The 25,121-nt window shown below is 45.6% G+C and overlaps 2 protein-coding genes across 4 annotated transcripts in view; one reads left to right on the forward strand and one right to left on the reverse strand.

Annotated features, from left to right (window-relative positions):
- Positions 1-1,562: 1,562 nt before the first annotated feature.
- Positions 1,563-20,081, reverse strand: AAGAB (alpha and gamma adaptin binding protein). The gene is made up of 10 exons (XM_030281776.4): positions 19,823-20,081; positions 14,712-14,902; positions 14,110-14,206; positions 13,351-13,440; positions 10,928-11,011; positions 6,076-6,158; positions 5,638-5,731; positions 4,924-5,028; positions 4,212-4,261; positions 1,563-3,651 (listed from the first exon to the last, which is right to left on the reverse strand). The coding sequence occupies exons 1-10, from the start codon at positions 20,079-20,081 to the stop codon at positions 3,574-3,576; spliced, it is 1,131 nt and encodes a 376-aa protein (XP_030137636.2). The 3' UTR covers positions 1,563-3,573.
- A 20-nt stretch (positions 20,082-20,101) lies between these two features.
- IQCH (IQ motif containing H) overlaps positions 20,102-25,121 on the forward strand; it is a 54,204-nt gene continuing 49,184 nt past the window's right edge. Inside the window, exons 1-6 of one of the 3 annotated variants that reach the window (XM_030281777.4) lie at positions 20,102-20,239; positions 20,397-20,533; positions 20,747-20,863; positions 21,195-21,292; positions 21,597-21,705; positions 22,988-23,110. In XM_030281777.4, coding sequence (XP_030137637.4) covers positions 20,774-20,863; positions 21,195-21,292; positions 21,597-21,705; positions 22,988-23,110 — 420 coding nt within the window. In that variant the 5' untranslated portion in view covers positions 20,102-20,239; positions 20,397-20,533; positions 20,747-20,773. Of the gene's footprint in view, positions 20,240-20,396; positions 20,534-20,746; positions 20,864-21,194; positions 21,293-21,596; positions 21,927-22,987; positions 23,111-25,121 lie in introns of those variants that run through there. The other 2 variants (XM_030281780.4, XM_012575474.5) reach the window with 2 other exon arrangements.

The raw sequence follows: 25,121 nt of genomic DNA on the forward strand, positions 1-25,121 counted from the left end.
CCCAGTAAAGCACACATGAGCTCAGTGACAGGTAAGACCTGACCCTGTTCTTTTTACAGCTGGGACAGGTTTGTTCAAGGATTTAAAGCCAAATATATAAAAAATAATTTTAAAATTGCATTTAGTTCTTTTAACTAATGGGACTTAGGGGTGAGTAGAAGTGGAGCTCTGTGCTCCAAGGATTTACTGTCCAATTGCTGGAGGAGTCAGACACAGCTGAGCATTCACAGGTTCAGAGTGCCACTGGAATTCCACTGTAGGGAACTGGGGAGCTGTTACCAGCTCAGGGATTGGGGAGCTGTTACCGGCTCAGGGGATTGGGGAGCTGTTACCAGCTATGGGGATTGGGGAGCTGTTACCAGCTCAGGGATTGGGGAGCTGTTACCGGCTCAGGGGATTGGGGAGCTGTTACCAGCTATGGGGATTGGGGAGCTGTTACCAGCTCAGGGATTGGGGAGCTGTTACCAACTCAGGGGACTGGGGAACTCTGTTATCAACTCAGGGGATTGGGGAGCTGTTACCGGTTTGGGATTGGGGAGCTGTTACCGGCTCAGGGGATTGGGGAGCTGTTACCAGCTCAGGGGATTGGGGAGCTGTTACCAGCTCAGGGGATTGGGGAGCTGGTACCAGCTCAGCTCAGGGAATTGAGCTGTTACCGGCTCAGGGAATTGAGCTGCTAGCAGCTCGGGAGAGCAGGAGCTGCAGAGGAGCATTCCGTGCTCAGCCTGCAGTGTCCTGCCATGAGCAGGCCCCGAGTTCCTGCCGTGTCTCCACGGAGGAGCCGCAGGCACGAGCCCAGCCGTAAATCCTGGAGAAAACCCTTAAGGAGCAGATTGCTGCTTCCCTCCCTGAGCCTCCATGGTTCCTGATTGCCACTGCCCGGGGGCAGAATTCCAGCGGCCCTGGATGAGGGCGGGCAGGGCAGGGCAGGGCCGGTGCCAGCCCCGCGGCCTCGGGGCAGCACTCCCGGAGCCCCGGGACGGCGCCGGGCACAGCGCGGTCCGTGCTGCGAACTCCTCACGGCCCCCCGAGGGTTCCGCTGCAATTCTCCGCTTTCGGGCCGCTTTTCCTGACAGGATTTACGGGAACGCTTTTTCCACTCGGGTTTCCAGCCATGCGGTAACGAAGGGCCTGCTCCAGGCTCTGTGCCCGGCAGTGACTCGGTGCGGAGCTGGGGCTCTGCTGGCTGTCGCCTGCCTTCAGTGTCCCGTCCCCGCTGGAAACGGCAATTGCAGGAATTAAAAACCCCGAAACCTCAGCCAAAATAAAGAGTGAACTGCCACGGCCTGGAACGTGTGGCTGGGGCCAGAGCGGGGTCGGGGGCAGGGAAGCCTTTGCCATGGCTGGAGCTGGAAATGCCAGCCCAGCACTGGGAATGCTGCAGCAGCAGCAACAGCCCTGGACTGGGACAGGGATGGCAATGCTGGGCTGTCCCTGCCCCTGGCAGGGTGGCACTGGGGCTGCAAGGGTACTTCCCACCCAAACCACTCTGGGATTCCGTGGGAACCAACTGCGAATTCTTCTGTTCTTGCTGCACAAAGAAGTTGAGTGACAGACACAACTTTGCTTTTCCGCTAATGCCCCTTTTATTCATTCTGTCACTTCCTATTTTGTAAAGAAATCCTGTAGCCAAAACCAAAGGGTCTCTTCAGAAAAACCCCAAACAATCCACAAAAAAACTAACCACCAACAAAGTAAACCTTGATTTTAAACCACAACACAACGACCTCCAAGGATCATTAAATTATTTCCCAGTGTCTCCAGCCACACTTCCTGCTTCCATGATTTGTGCCCCTACAGAGAAGACCCATATTTACAATAAATCATGTTTAAAAGAGTTTTGAGCATGGGAATGAGCTGCTGCTACCTCATAAAAAGGCAGCAAAGTGCCGGGTTTTAACTGATAAGATCTCATTAAATTTAAAAAGTCACATCTCTATCACAAGTCTAAAGAATGGGTTTATAAAGTGCCCAAGTTGATTTTTCCTTCGCTGCCTCCATTCTATTCCCTTGGCACTTTGGCCATTTATCACCATTGCACAACCAAGATTTGGAAAGGGCAGAAAGAATCTTCAGCTACCGAGAAGCCAAGATGGAAACCATTCCCTGCTTGGAACGAGCCACCTCCAGGTCTGAGGCTCTCTGTGCTGGGAAGAAGAGGTAGAGAAGGAGAAGTGCAGTCCCAGCAAGGCCCAGCAGCTGCTTGGGAAGGTGTCCCTGGCAGGTGCTCCCTTGGGTGTCTCTGCATTCCAGAATTCCTCCCAAACCAGGTGTTTCACCATGGGGAGCTCCTGCTCAGGCTCCAGCTGAGAAACACTTCCCACACTGCTCATGAGGCTGCAGTTCTTGTCCTCAAACGCTGCAGTTTTGACCGAGGAAATGACTCCCAGCATTCCAAGAAACGGATGATTTACATTCACCTTTGCTTCATCATTAAAAAGGGAGCACGGTGAAAGTGCCTGCAGAACTTAAAGCCATCCAATAATCGATGGCAAACCCCTGTCCTGGGACTTGGCAATTTAGGGGACATTGGAAAAGTTAATTTTGGAATTCCTAACTGAGGGTGCTTAACAGGGTGGATTTTCAGATAAAAGGAAAAGTTCTTGGGGCCAGATTCTTCCACGTGGAAATCTGTTGGATCTCTTCCCAGGGATCCACTGCCTGTGCCTGCGGCAGAGGAGCCAGGGTGGCATCACCAGGCTCCACCTTCCTTCCCTGTCCCTCACTGCAGAGGCTCTGCCCCGAGCCAGGACCAGGAATTCCTTCTGGGACCAGGAATTCCTTCTGGGACCAGGAATTCCTTCTGAGCCCTGTGCCCGAGGCACACACAGGAGTTTGGGCTCCGAGCACGTCCTGGGAACTGAGGACAGAACTGAGGACAGAGCTCCCCAGAACAGCTCCCTGCATTCTGCCAGGCCTTGCACAAGGTCTGGGCAGGGAATTCCATCCTGGAGCAGCAGCAGCACTCTGGCATTTCACTGGGAATCCAGGGAGTGTGCACAACACCTGGCACTCCAGAGAAGCCCCATCCCTACAGGCAAAATCCAAAGAGAATCTGAGCCAGGGCCACGTGTAATGGCTTTGGCACTTGGCAGCAGGGACCCCCAGCCCTGGCACAGCCCAGCAACCTCCTCCTCATGGCACATCCAAATCTGGCCAGTCTGAACTGGGAAAAGCTCCATGAAACCATCAAAGAGCCCCAGAGCTGAAAAATGGAGCTTGGAATTCAGGAGTCACTTCCCAAGCCCCAGCCCTGTGTGCAGAGATAACTGGGAGTACATTTGTTTATTTAAACCCCAGAGAGGAAATCATAAAAATGTTCATTTGAAAAATGTAAACTCATCCCTGTTTCCTTGAACCACACACGTGTCACCCTCCAGCGTCCTCTGGGAGAGGAGGCAGGACAGTCAGACACAGCCTCTGGAGCCAGGAGATGTTGTGGAATGTGGAACATGGGGAATGCTGTCACCAAGGGAAGCAGCTACAGCTAAAAGGGGATTTTGGCAATGAACACTAATTCAGGGAAGGATCATTCCCTCAGGATCGGTCTGGCACCTCCAGCTGCAGAGGAATTCAGTTTTCTTCATCCGAGGAGAGACCTTCAATCTCATCCCTGTCTCCTCCAATCGCCATCCAGAAGGCTTTGGCCACCTACAATGGCAAAAAGGATGGGAAAGGGAGAACATTCCCATCAAATGGCTGAAGATTTGGTATTTCCCATCCAAAGAGTAGGAACTGAGCAGCAGCTCACTCTGGCCAGCAGGTCTGTGAGTGCAACACATCCTCTCTGAGGTGACGGAATTTCAGAGGCACAGAGGCAATGGTTCGGGTCATGGGAGGCACCTGGGATACAAAACCTGTGCTATTTAAGGCCATCATTAAATTTTCCAGAGATCCACACTTTTCCATGGACCTGTGGAAGCTGGCCAGCACCCCCAGTGACTGCAGGGGCTTTCAGTCTTTTTTTTATGGGGTGGAATGAAATGATCTTTAGGGTCTCTTCCAACCCAAACCATTCCAGGATTTTATGCTTTTCTGATATTTCAAACTTCCTTATTATTCAATTTTTGGGAGATACCTGACAAGTCTTCCCTAGGACTGTGTGGTTTGTTCTCTCTACTCTTAGTCCAGGAACTCTCCAGGATCAGGAACTGTGGTGTGGAAAGAAAACACCCAATTGATTGATTCCCACCCCAGTTCCAAAGGCTCACCTTCTCTGCGTGCAGCTTCCTCTGCTCGTGAGGCAGCGTGGCAGCTTTGTCTGTGGGAAGGAGAGGAGTGGGGTTGTGAAGCTCAGCAGTGAGCAGTGAACACCTCCTGCTCCTGGATTTGGGAACTCCCAGAGCACCTCCTGCTCCTGGATTTGGGAACTCCAGAGCACCTCCTGCTCCTGGATTTGGGAACTCCAGAGCACCTCCTGCTCCTGGATTTGGGAATTCCAGAGCACCTCCTGCTCCTGGATTTGGGAACTCCAGAGCACCTCCTGCTCCTGGATTTGGGAACTCCAGAGCACCTCCTGCTCCTGGATTTGGGAACTCCAGAGCACCTCCTGCTCCTGGATTTGGGAACTCCAGAGCACCTCCTGCTCCTGGATTTGGGAACTCCCAGAACACCTCCTGCTCCTGGATTTGGGAACTCCCAGAGCACCTCCTGCTCCTGGATTGGGAATTCCAGAGCACCTCCTGCTCCTGGATTTGGGAATTCCAGAGCACCTCCTGCACCTGGATTTGGGAACTCCAGAGCAACATCTGCTGCTTTCAAGAGCATTATCAAGATGAAGGGCGAATGAATGGAAAGAGCAGCTCCTTCTAAAGGACTTGAGGCAGGAGAACAGGAATTTCACACCTCCCAACTCACTCCTGGCTCTCTCTGAGCCCCTGCAGGAGGTGCCAGAGCTCAGGTCCAGCTCTCCTGGTGCGTTACCTTTCATTTCTTTCAGCTTTGAGAAGAGCCTTTCGAAGTTCCCCAGGTCCCCATCCCTCGTGGTCAGGCTGGCCAGCTCCTGGATGTCCATATCCAGCATGGGATCTGAAATACAGCTCGGTTGAAGAGAAATTGTTCTGCTTTCTCACTAGAAAACCAGGATTTTAACAGCTGCAAATCCCATTTGCAAATCCCAATGTCATAGGAGAGAAAGAAACACAATTTACTGATTGCTCATACAGACAAATCATGGATGGCATTGTTACAGTGGTGATTAATTTTATGGAAGGAATTCATCCCTGTGAGGGTGGCAGGCCCTGGCACAGGTGCCCAAAGCAGCTGTGGCTGCCCCTGGATCATTAAGTGCCCAAGGTCAGGCTGGACAGGGCTTGGAGCAGCCTGGGACAGTGGAAGGTGTCCCTGCCATGGCAGGGGTGCAATGAGATGATTTTTAAAATCCCTTCTAACCCAAAATATTCCAGATTCCATGGTTCTGTGATACATTACACATGAGCTCATCCAGTAGTTAAGATTTCTTGCTGATTCCAGAAGGATCTGTCCAGAAACAGCCAGAGAGTGAATCAAAGAGTGATGAGCTGTGCTGAGACCACATCAAGCATGCAGATCTCACCCCCAGCTGTAAGGCAGTCCCATCTCCTGGAATGCTGCAGGGATTTAAGGACTCTCCTTTGTTCCCCACTTTGCTGAGCTCACCTGCAGCACTGTCAGGCTCCAGGCTGTTTGTGCCAGCTCCATCCTCTCCACCATCTGACTGGGATTCTTCCCTGTCTCCTGGAGATGGGTTGGACTGTCAGGAAACAGAGATATTTCAGAATCCAGTAATGCATGAAAAAACAGCAGCAGCAAATCAGGTGCCTCTTGCTTTTCCTTCAAAACCTTGCACTGGGAATTGGTGCTGCATGAAGGGATTTCAGCATGGATTTGTTGGTGTTTTTCAAGTAACACCACAAAATGACAGGTTTTCTTTTACCCAAAGGGGATCATTTGGATATAATCAAACCCATCCTAGTGGAGCTTTTAGTGCTCCTTCCTTTGGCTCTGAGGCACAGTGGGGAGGTCCCAGGCACCCCCCTGGATGCAGGCAGGGCCTGAGCAGAGCAGGAACCAGGAATTACTGGAATTACTGTTTACTTCTGTCTCCGGGGTCTCTTCACAGCCACGGCTCCTGTTTGCTCCTGCCAAGGTGCTGAGCAGACCAAAGCCCTGGGTCCTGTCTGCAAACAAAGCACAAAGTGCAAAATTACTGCAAATACTGGGACTGGCCAGGTGGGAGAGGGAGTGTTTCACAGCACCCCGGAAAACTGTGCCAGTGCACTTGAAAACAGACCTTAAACTGAAATTTCACATCAACTCTAAGCTTAAACTGTGCCTGCACCATTTACTACCAAATGTTCCCTCAGGGAAGAGATGTGTGAGCCACGGGAGATGTGGGGTCTTTCTTTCTAAAGCTTGTTGGAAGCCTCTGCTCTGTTGGGATCTGAGCTGGAAAATTCCAAACGAGGCAGCTGGAAAATCCAAAGCAGAATTTGCTGTTCCTGGTGCTCAGGTTTAGCCTCCATGGGAAGCAGCACTGAGTCTGAGCTTGGATTCAGGAAAGGCAACGAGAGCCTTTGCTCACACATTGAACAGGCTGAGCATGACAATCACGGCAGAGAAAATTGTTAAATATCGAATTCAGAATTCCTGGGTGGATTCATCCATCAAATCCAGGGTTTCTTCTCACTGCAAGGTGCTCTGGGCTCTCCCCACTGCTGGCTTAGGGTGTATCTCAGTGCTGTTTTAAAACCCAGCCTAAAAAGTGACTTCAAACCTGAACAGTCATCTAAGATAATAAATGTGGTGCAGTATTTTTAATTTAAACTGGCTGTATTTTAAAACCTGTTTTATATAAAAATATGTGCATAATGGGTGATATGATGAGGTGTTTTTTACTAAGTCAGGTTTTCCTAAGTCAGTTTACTACTCCATACAAACTGGCCTTGCACTGAGTAGTAAATATTTGCAGTTACACAAGGCACTCAGGAGATTTTTCTGCAAACCTTCATATTTTAGTCAACTAAAACTGAAATGATGTGAAGCTGTTGTACCAGAAATAGCCAGGAAACAATGACTTCTGCCAGAAGAAAGATTTAATGTTACTTTTTAAAAGAAGTATGTTCTAAATTATTACACTCATGACTAAGCTCTAGACTCAACTGTTGAGGTGATGTCATTTGGATGCTCTGTCCAAATTTCCCTGCCATTTCTCCAGACTCTCATTTTGAGGGTTGGATGTGTAACTGAGCCCATCCAGCACTCACACAAACACATCTCCATGAGAGAATTCCTGAGCCCCCACTCCCTGTTCCCTGCTCCTGCAGCTGATCTGTTCTGCCCCATCCCTGGCAGGTGTTTGGGGCCACTGGCTCTGCGTTATCCCCGTTTGCTGCTTTAACAGATCCCTGGCCAAAGGTGGGGAGAAGTGAATCAGGGGAGCTGAAAGAATTCCCTGGAAAACGTTCAGCTGCCCATGAAGTCCAGCAGGTCAATGAACAGGAGCTGGAGGATGAAAGTTTGGGATTTGCATCCCACAGCAAAGCAGCTTCCCCAAGTTTCATGGGCTGAGCAGAGAGCTGGCTTTGGGGAAGCTGTGAAGGTGGACATGGAGCCAATTTCTGAGTCACCTCAAGCAAGGTTGGACACTGCAGTGCAGAATGTCCTGCAGAGAGAACATTCCCACACTGGCAGAGGGGTGGATGCAGTGATCTAATCATGGCCCTCGTTCATAGCTGGGATTAGAGTTTGTCCTGCACAGAAAAATGGCAGTGGCTCCACATTCCCTCCCCCATCACTGCAGAACCTCAGCCAGAATTATTACAAATGTCATCCCTTTCTGAAAAACCTGGAGTGTGCAGCAGGGATCTCTGAACAGCAGCTATTTGTCCCTGGATCCGTGTTTAGGGAGGAGGCAGACACAACACTTGGTTGCAGGCACACCCTTGGAAAACCCTTCCTATAAACTCCTTTTATTGGATGTAAAAGTTACTTCAACTTCTGGGTGCAATTCAGGAAGTGGGTGATGCCTTACACAGTGTTCTTAAGGCAGGAAAGCCAAAAATTAGCTCATCCCACTTATTGGAGGAGTCAGTGGCTGTGATGGAGCCCAGAGCAGCTGTGGCTGCCCCTGGATCTCTGGAATGTCCCGGGCCAGGCTGGACAGGGCTGGGAGCAGCCTGGGGCGTGGGAGGTGTCCCTGCCATGGCAGGGGGGGAATGGGATGGGATTTAGGGTCCCTTCCCACCCAAACCATTCCAGATCCCTGTGCAGTTTCACAGGAATCACTCATGATGCTCTGAACATGGATTCAGTATTCCCAGATTCCTGTTTCATAGCCAAGTGTTTTCCACTGCCTTTACCCATTATTATTCCTCCAGCCTGTCTCCAGCTGACACATGGTGATCCTTATACATAAAATTGGAATTAACACATCAAAATTCACAATTTGTTTGAATGGCCTCCCTAAATCAGGTTAATTGGCTGTGATTAGAGCCAGGCTCATTCCTGGCCCCACCTGAGGTTAGCAGCTTCACCTGGGATCACTCAAGCTGGGATTTAAGCAGGAAAGAAGCCAAGCAGCCTCTTCTAGAGGGCTGGAAATGGTTTCTCTTCTTGCTACAGAGGCTCTTGCAGGGACTGAGAAGGCAATAGCAGTTTAATATCTCTGTGGGGAGGGAAATGTGCTACCTGGAGAATCCCTCATGTTCTCCTGCTCAAGAAAACTTCCAGAGACTGAAGGGAGCTCCAAGGCCTGGGGAACCAACTTTACACCAGCTCCAGAAGGGATTTGCTCCTGGGAGACTCCCAGGTAAGACTGCTTGTGTAGCTTGGAGTAGAGATAATGCTGTTCCACTTACTCACAAAGCATGTGGGATTAGTAACTTGGTGTAAACTTGTTTCTAATTCAACTCTGTTACATTTAACAATTCTTTTTATGGATCTGTGTGAGAATGATGCAATTAATGGTGAGAGAAAAAATCTGAAGTTGAAAATTTTAATTAATAGGTATGTGAAAAACCCTGTAGCCTGAGAATTGTGTTAGGGCTTAATGCACTAAAATACTGTGAGTTTGGTGTTTGTGCTTGAAAAAAGTTATTCCTGCTCTGTCTGTAAATCTAAATTCTCATGGAAATGGGTTTCTGAATTCAGGCAATGCTGTTGAATTAAGGCTACACCTAACAGTGCTACAAGTATTTGCTACTACACATTTACTACTGGAACTCTCTTAAGGTCTCTGAAAACCTTTCCCTGCATGGTTTTCAACCAGCCAGGAATTACAGTTCATTCAGTGGAAAAGCTGAAGCTGGATTTACATGGCAGTTTCTAGGATCTGGAGGAAGCTGAAAACAAAAGATATGTTACAGGTTGTAAAAAGTTTTTATTTTAAGCAAAATGAGCTCAACAATTTCCCTTTGAAGGCACAGTCAGGCTGCAACACCTTCCAAATATAGCTCACTTCCTGAGGGGTTTGTGCTGGTACAGCAGTGCCGTGTGGGGCTGGTGCTGTGCAGAGAGAAAATCAGGATTTTTCAAGGAGTCTGACCTTTACAGAACACACCAGTGATGTGCAGGAATTTCCCCCCTGTGAGGAACTGAGCATGTGACTAAATTCTGCTGTTCTGTAAGGTGGCATCTGCCAAGTACAGGAAATGTGTTGTTAAAAAACCACTTTTAGCACAAGTGAGATAACCTGATGCCATCTGCCAAGGTTACCTGGTTCTCTGCAATGGTTCCACTGAATCAGACCCCACCTGCACCTCAGTTCTGATGGGGAATGAGAAATCCTCAAGAAGCTGCATTAAAAATGCAGGTTAATAATTCTCATCCTGGTTTTACTGAGTCCCAGCAAGCACCCTGCAGACACAGACATTAACAGCAGCCTCTCAGAGCTTTAAATCATTCCACAGTTAATTGCTGCAGGAAGGGAGAAGCCACAGCAGTGGGAAATGGGACATCAGGGAGCAGAGAGGTGTCACAAGGTTGGCAGTGGGATGAGGATCTCTGAATAATAAAGTCCAGGCCAAGCACTCCTGAAGGGTTTAATTTTCCTACATTTTCTGCAGCAGATTGTGTGATTAGAAAGGTAATCAAAGGTTTTCAAGTAAATGGAAGGATCTTCACTTGTAACCACAGCATTCCTGATGAGTCTAAGGCTAAAGTGATTTTTCCACAATTCTAACTCCACCTGATAATTAGCTTCCCCAGGAAATTATCTGGGGTTGCCCATTTTTGCACTGTTGTCAAAAATTTCTGTGGTTTCCATGTATTCAAGTGGGGTTTTCTGTAGCAAAAACAGCCCTTAAACGTTTGACATGGCTCCTTTGCCAAATTTCATCTCTGCACTTGCTATTCTCATCCCTGATTCAAAAATTGAAAAAACAAAACAAAAATCCCCTACAACAAATGTGGAATTTAACTTTTACTTCTACACTGAATCATGTATCAGTCTGATAAAGCTCATAATTACAACCTATTTCCTACTAGAGCTTGGTGGAACAAACTTTGAGTTTTCATTGCAACCTGCAGAATTAATGGAATATTTAACTGAAATTACTGGTAGAGTAGAAGTTAAAGTAGAGAGGGAGCAGGTGCTGGAACAGGAGGAAGTTTTACACAGAAATCCTTTCCTGTGAGGGTGGTGAGGCCCTGGCACAGAGAAGTTGTGGCTGGAAGTGTCTAAGGCCAGGCTGGGTGAGCTTGGAGCACCCTGGGACAGGGAGTAAGCTGAGCTTTAAGGTCCCTCCCAACCCAAAGCATGCCAGGATTCTGAGATAAATCTCACCCACTGCTGTGAGCTCATCAGGACACGGCAGGAGGATGAATTGAAAGCAATGCCTGGAGCCTCCTGCTCCCTGGGGCAGGTCCCAGAGTGCTCCAGCTGTGCCTGTGCTGCTCCCCCTGAACTCCCCCAGCCCTGCAGAGCTTGGGCCAGGCCCAGGGCACCCACCTCCCTTGATGAGCACGTTGGACCAGACGTTGGCGTTGAGGGCCTGCACGATGCGCTTCACTCCGGTGGATTCAGGGAAATCGTCTGCACCAAACACAGAGAGCGACTCTGAAACCCTTAAAAACAACCCAAAAACCACCACATGCCTCCAGAGGGGGGCTGGAGGCTTGTCCTGTCTTCTCACAATCATTGTCAATTCTGCTCCTGATACAAAACACAGATCTTTCACCTTTGATTGATGAGAGGCCAAGGAAATGTAAATTAATGCCTCATTCTTGGGCTGAGCTTCCAGGGATAATGAGCTCAGCCTTTTGCAGATATCTAAATTCTTTTTGTTAAATATTTAGCAGGAGGCCTACATTAAGTAACATCTTTATAGCATATTATAAAAGTATAAGACACTTTAATATAATTATAAATATTAATAAATAATAAACAATAATATGTAAATTATAATAATAACTATAATAATATAAAAGTATATTATACTTTATATATATATAAATTTTACAGTAACAGGAAACTTGAACCTTTCACCCCAAGATCTTTTACAATGCTGTATAGCATAGAAATATATTACAAAATAGATACTATAATTACTTTTCTTTCTTTTAGAAAGTATAGAACTTGAGACAACCATTTAAAAAGGGTGTGATGCCTGTAAACAATGGAAAGGAATATTTGTAAAGCTGTCCCTACAATATCTAACTCCAAAAGTTCCAGTAACCCTGGGAACTACAGGAACTTGAAAGCCCAGGGAAAGCATTATTCAGATTTTAATTTATTTACTGAATAGATCTGACACCACTTTGGATCAAGTCAGTTTTCCCATTTCCTCAGTTTAGTCAGCTTCCCATGTTTGTGCAGGTTGACAAAGGGAAAAAAAACCCAAACAATCCTTTGGATACAAAAGTGTTTTTGTTTAGAAATCAAACTCAAGTGACGCAGGTGCAGTAATTGAAACTGCCTTTAGAAATGTATTTAAGGCTGAAATCAGATGTTTTGCCCTCTGTGCTGCTGTTTGGTTTGATATCAGAGCCATTATCAAGAGTCTCAGCTCAGAGCTCTTGTCCTGACTCTGCCAACAGCTGACAATGAGTCAAAAGAAAAGTCCCAGTTTATTTGAGATGAGCTGCCTGAAATGTCAGAATCTCGAGCAGAGATTGGCCCAGTGTGTTTACAGCATCTGCTGTGCCTTTTGTAACTCACCCAAAATGTTTGGGGGGTAAATAAGTTACTCACAGGAACACAGTTCCTCCTCTGCATGAGTCACAGTGAATCAACTACCAGATTAAACAGCTAGGAAAGAACATGTATCCCAATATTCCAAAAATTAACATCCTGAGTTGTTATTGCTCCCATTAAATAAATGCTAAAGAGCTTGTTCTTTACAACAATTATTCAACAGAAAAATATCTTGATTTAAGGCTACTATTTTTAAAGCAATTAGTGTTTGTTTAGTCTAAGGAGTCTTCACTTCCGATTTTCCCAGTTTCTGTGGATCAAATCTGTGAATCTCCCTCCTAGACTAAAAAAAAGGGAAACCTTTTTAAGGGCATGATGGGGAGAGAGGGAGACTTCTCAGCTCCTCAAGGTCCAATTTCAGTAGGCCTTTAAAGGGGAGAAAGGGGTGTTCCAGTGAGGATTTTATAGTGAATTATTTTTGGTGACTGCAATGTGCTTGGAGAACCTGAAATAGAGCAAATGTTAGTGACCAATTCCTCTCCAGCCTGCAGTTATCTCATTTTCCTCCAGAGAGGTAAGGTGTAAATGCTTTTTTGTGTCACTGAAGTGAGGAGATAAGGTTGATGCTGATAAGGCTGTCAGGAAATGCACAGTCACTTTTCACGAGTGGAACACCACTTTTCTGACTCTTCTTGCTGGCCTTTTTTTTTTTTCAAGTTATAAATGTTGGGCAGCCAGTGATTCTGAAACTGGTTTATTTCCTGTGTAACAGCTCGTGTTGCTCTGAAATGTTTTTAACAAGCTGCTGTTTTCAGCCTATCATGTCACTGTTTGTACCAAGATAGCATAAAACAGTTTTCAAGTCTTTTTAAAATCAGAACTTTTCTGCCCTCATGCAGAAAAATGTTTCTTTAGATTGATTTTCCAAGTGGAATACAAACTTCTGATGTATCAATAGAGTCCTAGGGCAGTGCCAGAAAAAGGAGCAGATATTATTTTTATGTAGGTGCTGCATAAACAGCAGCTGGATTTGGGAGGGGACAAATGGAATTTCTCAGAGGAAATAACCTCCTCCCCCTCATGACCTTTTACAGCTGAGACTCAGCCCTACCAACTGGGAGCATTCCATGCTGTAACCATGTGGCATATCAGAAATTGCAAGGGGCATAACTTTATTTAGAAGGTATTTTTGGGGCACTTTTTCATTCTCAAAATGGCAAGAGAAGCAGCAGACCTACCATCTTCATCAGGTAGCTCCTCAGGGCTGAGCTCTACCAGCTCAAAGCCATGCTTGATGCACCATTCTTGAGCTTTCTGTCTGCTTACACCTAAATTGGGAGACAAAAATGGGTATTAAAGGTGCAGATTTTAGACCAGTACCAGTGTATTTATCAGAATATTTAGCTGTGTTTTATTCCCTCAAAGTTGTTTGCTTGCTCTGGAGTGTATGGCAAAGTGCATAGCAGCTGGCATGGATCCTCCATTCACTGTGGGTTCCAAAAATAGAGTTAAAACTCCTGCTTGGAACTGAGGAACAGAATAAAATGGTTTTGCAGAGGGTAAATGTAGGTGTGAATGAAGACTTCTGTTAACTCTGGGTTTGACACCGAATTAAGCTGCAGGGACACACCTGCATCTCCCAGCTTGCTGTTGTCTAGAGCCACAGCAAATGTGTCTGCTCCATGTCCAAATGTCAAAAAAAATGGCATTAGCAACCAAGTTCCTCCCCATTTTTCTCAGCAAGATCCATGCACATCCAGCAGCAGGAGTGCCTTTTAGTCCCCCTGCAGTGGCAGGACAGAGCTGACTGAGCAATCTGGTAAAATTCTGACTCAGTTCTAACCATATCCCACTGAAGGTTTCAGCTCCTGTTTCCCACAGCTCTCCAGGCCACTCTCACCCAGACTCTGAGAAGCAAATATTGATGTAATTAGAAAGTTAATTATTATGCAGGTTAATGGCTCTGAGTGAGGATGGGAGTTCTTTGGGTCTCCTACCATTCTCAGACACTCTGTCACAAACCAGGATCATCACTTCTGGCAGCCACTCTTCTGTCAGGGGCAGCCATTCAGAGACACCCTCCAGTCCAGTTTTCTACAGGGGAAAAGAAAAGTCTTCTTTGGAATACATCCTACAATAGTTTTTAATAGTATTAGAACTGAATTATATAAAGAAATAGGCTTTTTTGCCTCAACCTTTCTGGTTTCTGCTAAAACAGTTTTCACTGCTGCTGGTTTAGTAGAAACAATTTTGGGTGAAATGCCCTGAATTTAGTTTAGCTCCCTAAATTTTGTCTGTCCTAAAGGAGCCTTTAAGGAGCAGCAGCAGCTAGGAATAAATAAGGAGATGGTGAGCTGGATTTGCCACGGTGGCACAATGACTCCTGAAAATCCCTCTTCCAGCTGGAGGAGAGTAGCAAGAGAGAAGCAAACTGCTGCTATTGTTAGCAGGGAAATGTAATATTTAGTATTTATTATTGATCTTCTGCCAATGAGTAGAACAGCTTAAAGGGGATGGATGGAGGTTCTGATTTATGGTTCTCACTGTGACAGGGCAGCTACATGAGAGATAAAGCAGAGAATGAAGCAGAAGAGCTTACTGTTGTGCTGTCAAAGTACACAACAAACGCCTGCACAGCCTCGGCGATCTCTCCAGTCACGTGGAATGTGTTTGGGACCACACAGAGGTGGATGTCTGCAGAGTAATATTTGTTATCTATCGTCCAGGGGTAGAAATTCACTCTTCCACTCGTTATTGCACCCACGGTAAGGTCATCTTTTCCTGTGATACCTGCAAGACAGAAAATGGGTGAGGAGGAGGGTAAAACCAGCAGCAAGAAAATAATTTGTCCAGGAAAGTACAGTGCCAAAGCAGATCCATCTTTACTATAATAAACCAATGCATAATCAAGATCTTTAAAAATTCAACTCAATTTGTTATTCTGTCCTAGATTTTATTGCTTAGCTTTCAGAAGAGTTTATTTTCTAGTTTTCAATATAAAATATGGCCCAGAAGATGCAGAAAGCCTTTTGTTTTCCTGGAAATGCCCTTTCAAGTGTTAACCTCAAACTTAGTATCTGTTAACAGGAGGTATGGAGAGAAAACCTAAACTTTATTACAACCATTGCGTGCTCCTTGAGATGTAAAGATCTGTTTAACTGTGACCAAAACCTGAAGGTAACTAATGAGAAAATAAAGCCAGTTCCTACAATTCAGGTGGAATTCCCAGGAAATTCCATGCAGAAGCTCAAGCATTAAAATCCAGTGCTCTGCTCAGGTGCTGCCAAGCTCTGCCCTCCAAGGTAGGAACCTTCCCAGGAGCTCTCCTGGAGCTGAAGCAGAGCTGGAAGCAGAGCATCCCATTATTCCTTGAGGGAAAGGCCAGGAAATCTTGTTCAGGTTGGATGAACTCGTGGGCACTTTAGAACACAAGGTCAAATATTTCTAAAATGGACTGAGTCATCCAGAATTGCCTTGGGCAGGAGAAGAGTTAAAGAATAAAGTACATGGCTTTTCAAGGATTTGTATTTTAAGGTACTGAGAGTTCCTGGAGCTGCTGGAACAGGCTGTTCCAAAAAGTCTGGAGATGAATTTGAATTTATCTGTATCTTATTAGTAAAGAGACAGGAAAACCTCCTTGCCAAGGCTGCAGTGATTTTTACAAGTAAACTGCAAAGCTGAGAAATGGATCTGGTGAATGAGCACAGGGCACGAGGCAGGGAGAGCTGCAAACCAGGATTATTTGCAGCCCTGAGGAGGAGATGGAATCTGAGGGAGAAATGTGACCTTGGAAACAGAAACCTGCAGCCATTTCCTCCTTAAGAGGATGAAATAGGAGTCTCCTCTCTGGGCTTCTTAAAATAAGAAGTGTCACATCTCAATGATTTTTCCAGGTTTAAGTTTTATTTTATTGTTGGATGGCAATTATTTTTCAAAATAATTGGTCTTTAATCAGATGATATTGCATGCTAAGATTACCCACCTCACTTTGGAGCTGGGGGACCAAGATCTGAGTCACGACCAAACAAACCTGGATTCTGAGCTCTGTATTCTCAGAGGTTTTGCTTTGAATATGATATTAATTTCCCCTTGCTAGTGTTTTGACAGTTAAAAATAAGTAACTAAATTAAAATCAGTCTGAGCTAACAGAATTACAAGTCAATGCCATAGGAGGCTAAGAATAAAAGGTTGCACAGAAATTACTGAAACCCAGGAAATCAGCAGGAAGACTTAGGGAGGAAAATGGGATGAGGAAGGAAATCAGCTCTAAAGTCACCTGAGTCAGTCACCCTAACAAGGATACAAAGGGAAAGAACTTTCATAAAAAGTTTTCAAAAGCTGATATGGATTTCACATTTGCTTTGTAAGGGATATTTATTTTAGAAGAGTCCATGGACAAATTTAGGTCTCAAAGCACTGCTAGAATGAGGCCATGTCCCATTTCCTATTATTTGCTACTTGTTCCTGTATTTTAAGGGGTTTTCTTTCATCCCATTGTGCTGCTGATTACCCATCCTTCATGCTGAGATTTTGCCAATTCCCTGTGAAATTTCTCTCCCAGTAAAAAATGGATGTTGTACACTAAACTCCAAGGGCTTCAGGAACCTGGTGAAAGGATTCAGACCTGCTGTGCTCGGGCTGCTTGTGGGGCTGTAAGAAATCACTGCAGGAAACTGAGCAGCTTGTCAGTTTTCTCCCCAAAAAGTCACTTGGAACAATTTGGTTTTGGTATGTAGAGCAAATAAGCAGAGACTACAAAAGAAACATACACTGTAACTCAAACTGAATTCTCATTTGATGCAGGAATTAGCTTTAAGGGCTGTATTTACCACCCCAGTATTGACATTTAATTTCATTTATCATACAGATAAGATAAATAATCATTTTGAACACAAGAAAGAACATGGCAATATTATAAAATCTCACATCCCCTCCCATTTTAATGCTGAATCTTAAGAAGTCTTCTGAAAGTGCAAATACATTTGAAAAAGGGGAGTTGAAGACCAGAAATAACTTTTCAGAACAGTTAAATAATCAGAGAATCACATGCAGCTCTCCTGCAGTAGTTCTCTAATACCCAAGTGGTATTTAAGCACTTTTAGTACATTATGTGTCTAATAATTTTTTTTAATTATTACAACTTCCTTATGCAGTTTTCCCCCCAAAGAGATTAAGATATTTGCCACTTTTCATAGTGCTTTTCAGACTGAATTAATGTTTTAAGAACATTATGCCCTAAATGCTCCCAAATCCTCAGAGTTGTCAGGTACACTGAGTGGTTCCCACATTCTGGGCCTTGAGAGCCACCTGGTGGAATAAACCATAAAAAATACTCCTAAAATTACACCAAGGAGTAAAGAGAACCCAAATATGCTGGGGAAGGGGAGGAGGGGAGTGGTAAAAATCCAAAAAAGAAAAGGAAGAACAATCACATCAGACAGAAGGAAAACTGAGCCAATCTTATTTGCAGTTTTGTGATAAATACATCACAATAACAGGCAGATCTATGTTGAGCACCTTCAGATAGCTTTGTTTTGCCACAGTGTCCCATGAATTAAAGCATTCAGAGCATCCTGCAGGAACCTAAACAAATAAAAATGTATCTAGCAAATGTACCATCAGCTGCTTTTCATCCTCAAGCCATTTTCCATTTAACAGGGGGAAAACCCTGGAAAAGTCTTGGGATTGGCCTGAAAAGTTCTGGCAGGCTGTTTGACCCCACCAAACCCTCCTCACTGCTGCCACATCCCTGCCTGTGAATGTTTTACAGTCTGCTGCCTCTGATTTAATCTCACTTGTTTTACAAAGCAAGGATTTAAGATGCTGGTAGTATTTATTTTAACCAAAGATTTTATTTCTTTCAGGAGGATTTTAATGTAACCCAGTCAGAGGACACACAGACAAGACTCCGGATTTGGAACTGGGAGCCGTGGAAGCTGAGGTATTTCAAAGTGAGTACTAGTTTTAAAAAATCTGATCTTAAATATTACGACTTTCTCAGATTAAGTAGCTTTTTGCTCACCTACCTTTTCTACCTGTTTCATTTCACTATGCAAAGTAATCAAAGGGGAAACCTAGAGGAACCTTGAGTAATTCCTTCCAATTTGCGTATACCTTCCTCAAAAATAAGCCAATAATACTATTTTTTGGTGTGGAATCTTTAAATAATTCAGTGTCCTGCAGCTGCTTTGACAGAGAAGCCTTTGGCTGAATATCTTGTACTGTTATTTTTGTTCCAAAACGTGCTTTAATGAGGTGGAGGGAGGCAATTCCTGGGGGCAGCCCTGTGCTTGGTGAGGTCCTAAGTAAGAATTGCTCAGAAAGAGAGAAAAGCAAATCTAGAGAAGATTTGAGGGAGTTAAATTCCACATCTCAGTGTGCACAGCAAACTGTTGGTGAACTCCCTAAAAACCAAGGCTGTACTAACATAGGGAACCCACCAAGATCCGAATAGCTTCTTCCTGGAAATCCACCAAGATCTGAACAACTTCTTCCTGGAATCCTCCGATTTTAAAACTACCCAAAATTCCTCCATGGTTTCCTCTACTATCAGATCTTATTCCTGTGTTCCCCTTTTGAGCCATAAAAATGGCAAGTGGTTCCTGGGAAAACCACTTCCTACTGAATGAGTTCTACCTACTCAGCACCAAATGTAATCTGCAATTCTAGCAACTGCAGAACAGACACAATTTTTAGCTTTCCCTTTTAATCCATGCCCACTGAGAAAGCGGTGAATTATTTCCTTAAAGCACTAAGGAAGCTCCTGACACCCTCTGCAAGGGGTCGGGGGCTGCGATCCTCCTGTCCTGAGGGGAGGATTGAGATCCTGAGAGAACTGCGACCGTGAAGGGGAAATGAGAACCTGAGGGGGAAATTGGGGACCCTGAGGGGGAAATGGGGACCGTGAGGGGATGGCAGCAACCCTGAGGGGGAAACTGGGTCGTGAGGGGGATGGCGGCGACCCTGAGGTGAGAGGATTGAGACCGTGAGGGAATGGCAGCGACCCTGAGGGGAAAATTGAGACCGTGAGGGGATGGCAGCGACCCTGAGGAGAAAATTGGGTCGTGAGGGGACGGCGGCGATCCTGAAGAGAAAATTGTGTCGTGAGGGGATGGCGGCGATCCTGAGGGGGAAATTGGGACCGTGACGGGGAAACTGGGACTGTGGGGGGATAGCGGCGATCCTGAGGGGAGGATTGAGACCGTGAGGGGATGACAGCGACCCTGAGGGGAAAATTGAGACCGTGAGGGGATGGCAGCGACCCTGAGGAGAAAATTGGGTCGTGAGGGGACGGCGGCGATCCTGAAGGGAAAATTGGGACCGTGAGGGGGAAACTGGGACTGTGGGGGGATAGCGGCGATCCTGAGGGGAGGACTGAGACCGTGAGGGGACGGTGGCGATCCTGAGGGGAAAATTGGGACTGTGGGGGGATAGCGGCGATCCTGAGGGGAGGACTGAGACCGTGAGGGGACGGCGGCGATCCTGAGGGGAGGATTGAGGCCGTGAGGGGATGGCAGCGACCCTGAGGGAAACATTAAGACTGCGAGGAGATGGCAGCGAGGCTGAGGGGAAAACTGCGATCCTGAGGGGAAAACAGCCCCCATAAGGGCCAGGTCTGGAGGGATCCGCTGCCAGCCTGATTCGCGCGGGCGCAGGCAAGCCGCAGCCCCCGGTTCCGCCCGCTCGGGCGCCGCGGCGGCCCCGACTCACGTTTGACGAGCTCCTCGGGCGCGAAGCCCGCGGCACAGCTGGTGAGCAGCGCCAGCGGCCGCTCCACCGCCGCCATGGCGCCCGCGCCGCGCCCCTTCCGCCGCGCCGCTACCACCGCCCGCGGGGGGGACGGCCGGGGAAGGGAGCGGGCGGAGCGCGGGCTCGGCTCCGCTGGATGCGCTGTTCCCCCCTCCCGGCGGCGGGGCGGATGGTGCGGCCCGGCGGCGCGTCCCGTTGCCGGGCGCGGCGGTGCCGCCATGGCCGGAGCGGGGCCGGCGCTGCCGGTGGGTTCGGACAGCGCCGGGAGCGGCACTTTCCTCCCGGACCGGCCTCTCCTGCCCCGCCAGAGCAGCCGGGACACCGTGGGGTGTCCATCAGCAACCTGGGGTGTCCCTCGGCACCGCGGGTTGTCCCTCGGTGAGGCGCGGCGCGCCCGGTGCTGCCGTGAGGGGCCGGGGGATGCGCTGAGGGGCTGCGGCGTGAGGGAGCTGTGGGTGCTGCGGGGTTCGGGAGCTCGGAGGTGTTTGTTAACGTAAATAACACGGGTTTGACATGGGCTGTGCTCTCCTCGCAGGCTGCCTGGAGTTTGTGTCTCTCCTTAAGGGTTTTGAGGTTCCCCGCCCCGTGAAAGCACCTGTGCCACGTGTGAGGATGCATCGTTCCTTAAGTGGAGAATCTCAGTCCTGAAGTTTATTGTCGCTGCTCTATGAGGTTTGTTTTAAAATTGAGTTTTACCAGCCTTTCTGCAATCAGTGAATTTAAGTAACTGGCTTTGTAGTCTCTTATTTATAATAGTACAGAAGTATGGAGACTCGCATGGATATTTTTTTCCTGTATTTAGGAATCATTTAATTTGACTTAAATCTTGCCTAACTCCATGGGGTTTGGTTGCAGGTATGATTTTTATCCTAACTTGCTTCTTAGATTTAGGAAGACCTTCAGAAGCTTACAATGGAAAAAACTAACTTGAAAGGAAATGCGGAAGCCATTGATATTTCTGACCTCAGAAAAGCAACTGAAAGGACTGAACTTGGGCTGAGAGTAAGTAAAATAGAGCAGATCCAGAAAATTATTCTGTTTTTAATGTCTGTGTTAATAATTCACTCAGGTCACTTATTTGTTGTGTTACAAGATCCCTTTCCAATCTGATGAGAGTACTCAGACATTACAGTTCAGAATGATGCCTCCCTTTTTGGGTCATCAGAATTAACTGATCTTGGTCAGCCAAAATCAGATTTTTAGTCTGACAGAGACACAAAGTTTATCAGCTTTTCAGTCAAGCAAAGACCTGGTTGCTTAATGAACTGAGTTAAATAAAATTAATATCCCCTGTATCTTTATAATAGGCTAAAAATAATTTTTTCCCTGACAGAAACATGCTGAAAATTATTTCAATGTTACAAATGGCCAAGAGTTAACTCTTTCTTCAGCTGGTAATAAAGAAGTGAATTCCAAAGAGCCTCCTAAGTGGTGAGTGAAACAGTTGTTTTATTGCAGCAAGACACAAAAACTGAGGTGACATAATCCTGTAAAGCAAATGGGAGTACTGACCTAGAAAAAGTTAGTTTAGTCCTTTCCTTTTTCGATTTTAAGTTAAAAAAAAAATACAAATGTAAATGCAATTCTAAGTGGCTCCAGCAGTGCTCTGCTAAATCATGTGGTTAAATGCAAGTTTAAATAGAAATACAGTCATTTGGGTGGAAGCAGAGTGGGTTTAACGGGTGAAATCCAAGTAATTTTTAGGAAGCTCACTGCCTGTTTCTCTCTCCACCAGGGATCTTCCTTTTGGTGCCTGTCAGGAGCAGCTGGTTCTGCCACCAGTTGAGCCCCTGACTGTGCAGAGGTGCAGCAGATCAGCCCCACGTGTGTGCCAGGGCTCCCAGGTCTGAAACCACACCCTGATCCTTCTGCCAGCAGCCACATTCCAGGAGTGCTTGGTGTCCTGTGCATCCCATAATGCTCTGACTGCACACAGAGTCAGGGTTTGGTAACACCCCATGGTGAAAGTGTTAACAAATCAGCAGAAGGAGCAGCTGAGACAGGAACCTTCTCCCAGCCCAGGATAACATTTAAATTGGGAAATATTCCAGAGTCATCCATGCAGGTGTGAATTGGCACTTCCCACCCAGCCAGGCTGACAAAGCCACTTTTATCAGGTGTTTTTTTATTAATAATTCCAATTCTTGTGACCCCTGTGTGGCAGTTTTTCTCCCTGCATTGATCATTTCCTTGTCAGCCTGAGTGAGGAGTTTGCACTGGGAATCATCCCTGTTTTAATTGAAAGGTGCTCAATTCCCCCAATTCCATTTTTTTAATAGCAGCAGCATTTCCTCCCTGCATAACGGTGTGTTATAGTAATAAAATAAATACCACAAAAGCACTGATGAGGTGAAAATTGAACTTTCTGTCTCTGTGCAGCCATGTGGGTAAAAGAGTAATTGGCTTGGATAATAACTTGTGTTCTTACAGCCCCAAATCTAAATGAGCATCTCATTGATACATCTGCTTGTAATTACCATCAAAAGAAGAGAGAATACATAGTGCAGATAGATAAATTAAACCATTTTTACTGCTTTGTGAAGTAACACAGTTGTTCAATAGTTCAGGTACCCATCTAATGATTCTTGAACATTTTATGGCATATTTTATTTGTAAAAATTGGAATTTTCCTGGATTTATTTTTAAGTTCATACAAAAGAATGTGCGCCAAAACATTTTCAATTTAAGAAACTTCTACTGTAGTAAAAACATAGGGCATCCCTCTGGGTTTTATAAGTATGCTTTAGGTATTTCTTGTATCAAGAAGAAACTTGTAAAGTCTTTTTCTGGCCATTGGGATTTAAATCATCATTATTTTTATTAGCAGAATAGTCAAACTCATTCCATGCAGATCACAGAGTGCATTATGTTTTAATTCTGATTACTATCAGGCTTTTAAAATTCCTCATTTACTAATAATCAGCTTCTGTGCTGGATTATAGTTCCAGTCCTTTCAAACTTTTCCATCTAAACAAAGACACTTTGCTGTTTGCCCAGTTCAGTGTGGAGTCAAATAATACAAATCATCATAATTTTGCACATTTACAACATGTTAGCTAGTTTCTGCTTCTAAGCACTTCGACCCCAGTGCAGTTATTTTGGGGTTATCCCTATTCTATATTTCAGCAGCAGGTGGAAATGGATTTTAAAATCATGCTTGACCCAGAGAACGTGGATAATAAAGCTGGTTTAGAACATCCCAACGATGAGACCAGGCTGCCACTTATAGCTAAGAAAAAATCTGCTCCTGTAAGTAATTTTTATTATTTTATGGGTTTATTATATGCATTGCTTTGCACTACTAAAGTTCATATTTATCAGTCCTAAATAAAATATTTACATGAAAGTAATTTCCTCATAATTCCCTGCTTTTTGACATGGGTATTTAAAGAGCGAAACATTTTCAGTGCTAATACTGGGAAAAAGAAATCTGACATGGAACAGGTTTGTGTCCCAAGATCCCAAACCAGCAAAAATTTGGATATACAAGGGATGTGCACGGTCAGGAATGTCAGGAAGATCAGGCAGAGATCAGCTGGAGCTTGGGGACTTCTGGGTGTGACCCAGAGATGCAGGAAGAACAAAAAATCCATTCTCCTCTCTGCTCTGGGGGTGTTCAAATTGTGCAAGATTGTTTTGATTTTCCCAAATTTCCCTCCTGCAACTGCAAATTTCGGTTCTGCTGCCAGTTCTGCAGTTGTTCTGCAGCAGTTGAATGTTAAGATGATATTTTTAGCAAACAATGCTTTCAAGAAAAAACCCAAAAGAGAACAGGCACAGCCATCCCTCCAAAAAATCAATTATGTTCACAAATTTAGCACAGCACTGTGGTCCACACAGCCAATGGTCCCACATGGGGATGCTCTTCTAAAATTTAATTGATGTGGCAGAAACATCCTGCAGCAAGCTCAGTGCTCTAGGAGAGATTCTGGGATGTTTGGTTTTAAACAACATAAAGAGAATCCGTGAATGGCACAGTTGTGAGCTGCCACTTATAAAAAAAAATTATTTTTGGAAAGCTGTTGCCCTGACTTAAGAGGTGATTTGTCTAACCCTGTGATAATAGAGTTAATTAGAAAAAAGCATCATGGCTAATAGCTTTTTAGAACCACTCTAAAACACTCACAGAGAGGAATATTATCCAACTGCAGAGAGCCATGTGTTGTACCACTCTCCCTGAAACATGCACTGAGCCCAGCAAACTTATTGGGGATTTAAATTACAAGCATTTAATGTGAATTACTCAGGCTCCCAGATACATATTTACAGTTACTGAGGAGCTGACAGGCTTAAAAACCAAGCAGGTTATTTTTAAGGATTTTTAAGCTGGTCCTGATGGATCTGAGTTTCTTGGAGAGCTGGAGAGCAGTAGGTCAGGAAAGGAGCAAAGATTGATTTTTTCCAAATATGTGGGAAACAGTTCAGAGCCATCTCTGGTTACTTTAAGCTTCTCTGTTCTCTTCAAAATTTTCACATCTTAGGGCACAATGTGATTTGGGATGTTCTGCCTTCTCTGCCTGTAAAATTTTTGCATTTTGCTGAGATATGTTTGCTGTTAAAGGTGGTGTCTACCAGCACTTAAGGAAGGGATTTTGTATTATTATACATTATATATATAATTATTAGTATTAGGGACAATGAATCTGCGCGCAGCTTCAGGTCTAAAACGCCGTTAATTCGGATGAAATTGAGATTAAAATTTTTGGATTGAATAGAGATGAAATCGCTGCGGAAGGGAGGGGCGGGCGGCCGGCAGGGGGCGCTGTCCGTACGCGCACGTCCCGCGGGGGTCCGCGGGGTCCCCAAAAAAACCCCCGGACAAATCCCCCTCCCCCGAGTAAATTAAAATGAAATTCCCAACTAATTGCTCGTCTCGCGCCACTCAGGAGTTTTCAACGAGCGGCTGAAAGAGTGGTGAGGTTAAAAAGTCGGGGCTGGAGGTGACCTGAGGGGTCAAGCACAAATCTACCCGGACTTTTTATTGTCCTGCCATTCCAGTAGCTGGAAAAATTATTAGTCAGGATATCATTGTTTCACCAAAAAGTGATGTCTTTTCTTGCTCTTTCGGTATTATAAAGTTGCTGATCATGGCTTTTATCATAGAAACTAAGAACAATTAACTGTTGCCCTTTTGGACCTTTTTGGGTCTAATAATAATGTTTCATCCTCTGCTAAGTTCTGTAGTTATTTTAAAATGAGGGCTGTAATTCTCTTTGAAACACACACTGGGCATCACTTTTTTTTCTGCAGCCTATATCTG

The sequence above is a fragment of the Taeniopygia guttata genome, chromosome 10 (genome assembly GCF_048771995.1).
Source record: "Taeniopygia guttata chromosome 10, bTaeGut7.mat, whole genome shotgun sequence".
Taxonomy (NCBI): domain Eukaryota; kingdom Metazoa; phylum Chordata; class Aves; order Passeriformes; family Estrildidae; genus Taeniopygia; species Taeniopygia guttata.

What these genes read in the sequence shown, in the direction of transcription:
- AAGAB (XM_030281776.4), bottom strand. Translation starts at nt 20,081, where the DNA reads ATGGCGGCACCGCCGCGCCCGGCAACGGGACGCGCCGCCGGGCCGCAC. An exon ending in TGACAGAGTGTCTGAGAATG is followed by an intron (nt 13,441 to 14,109) that starts GTAGGAGACCCA and finishes CTCCCAATTTAG; the next exon opens with GTGTAAGCAGACAGAAAGCT. An exon ending in CAACGTGCTCATCAAGGGAG is followed by an intron (nt 6,159 to 10,927) that starts GTGGGTGCCCTG and finishes CTTTGTTTGCAG; the next exon opens with ACAGGACCCAGGGCTTTGGT.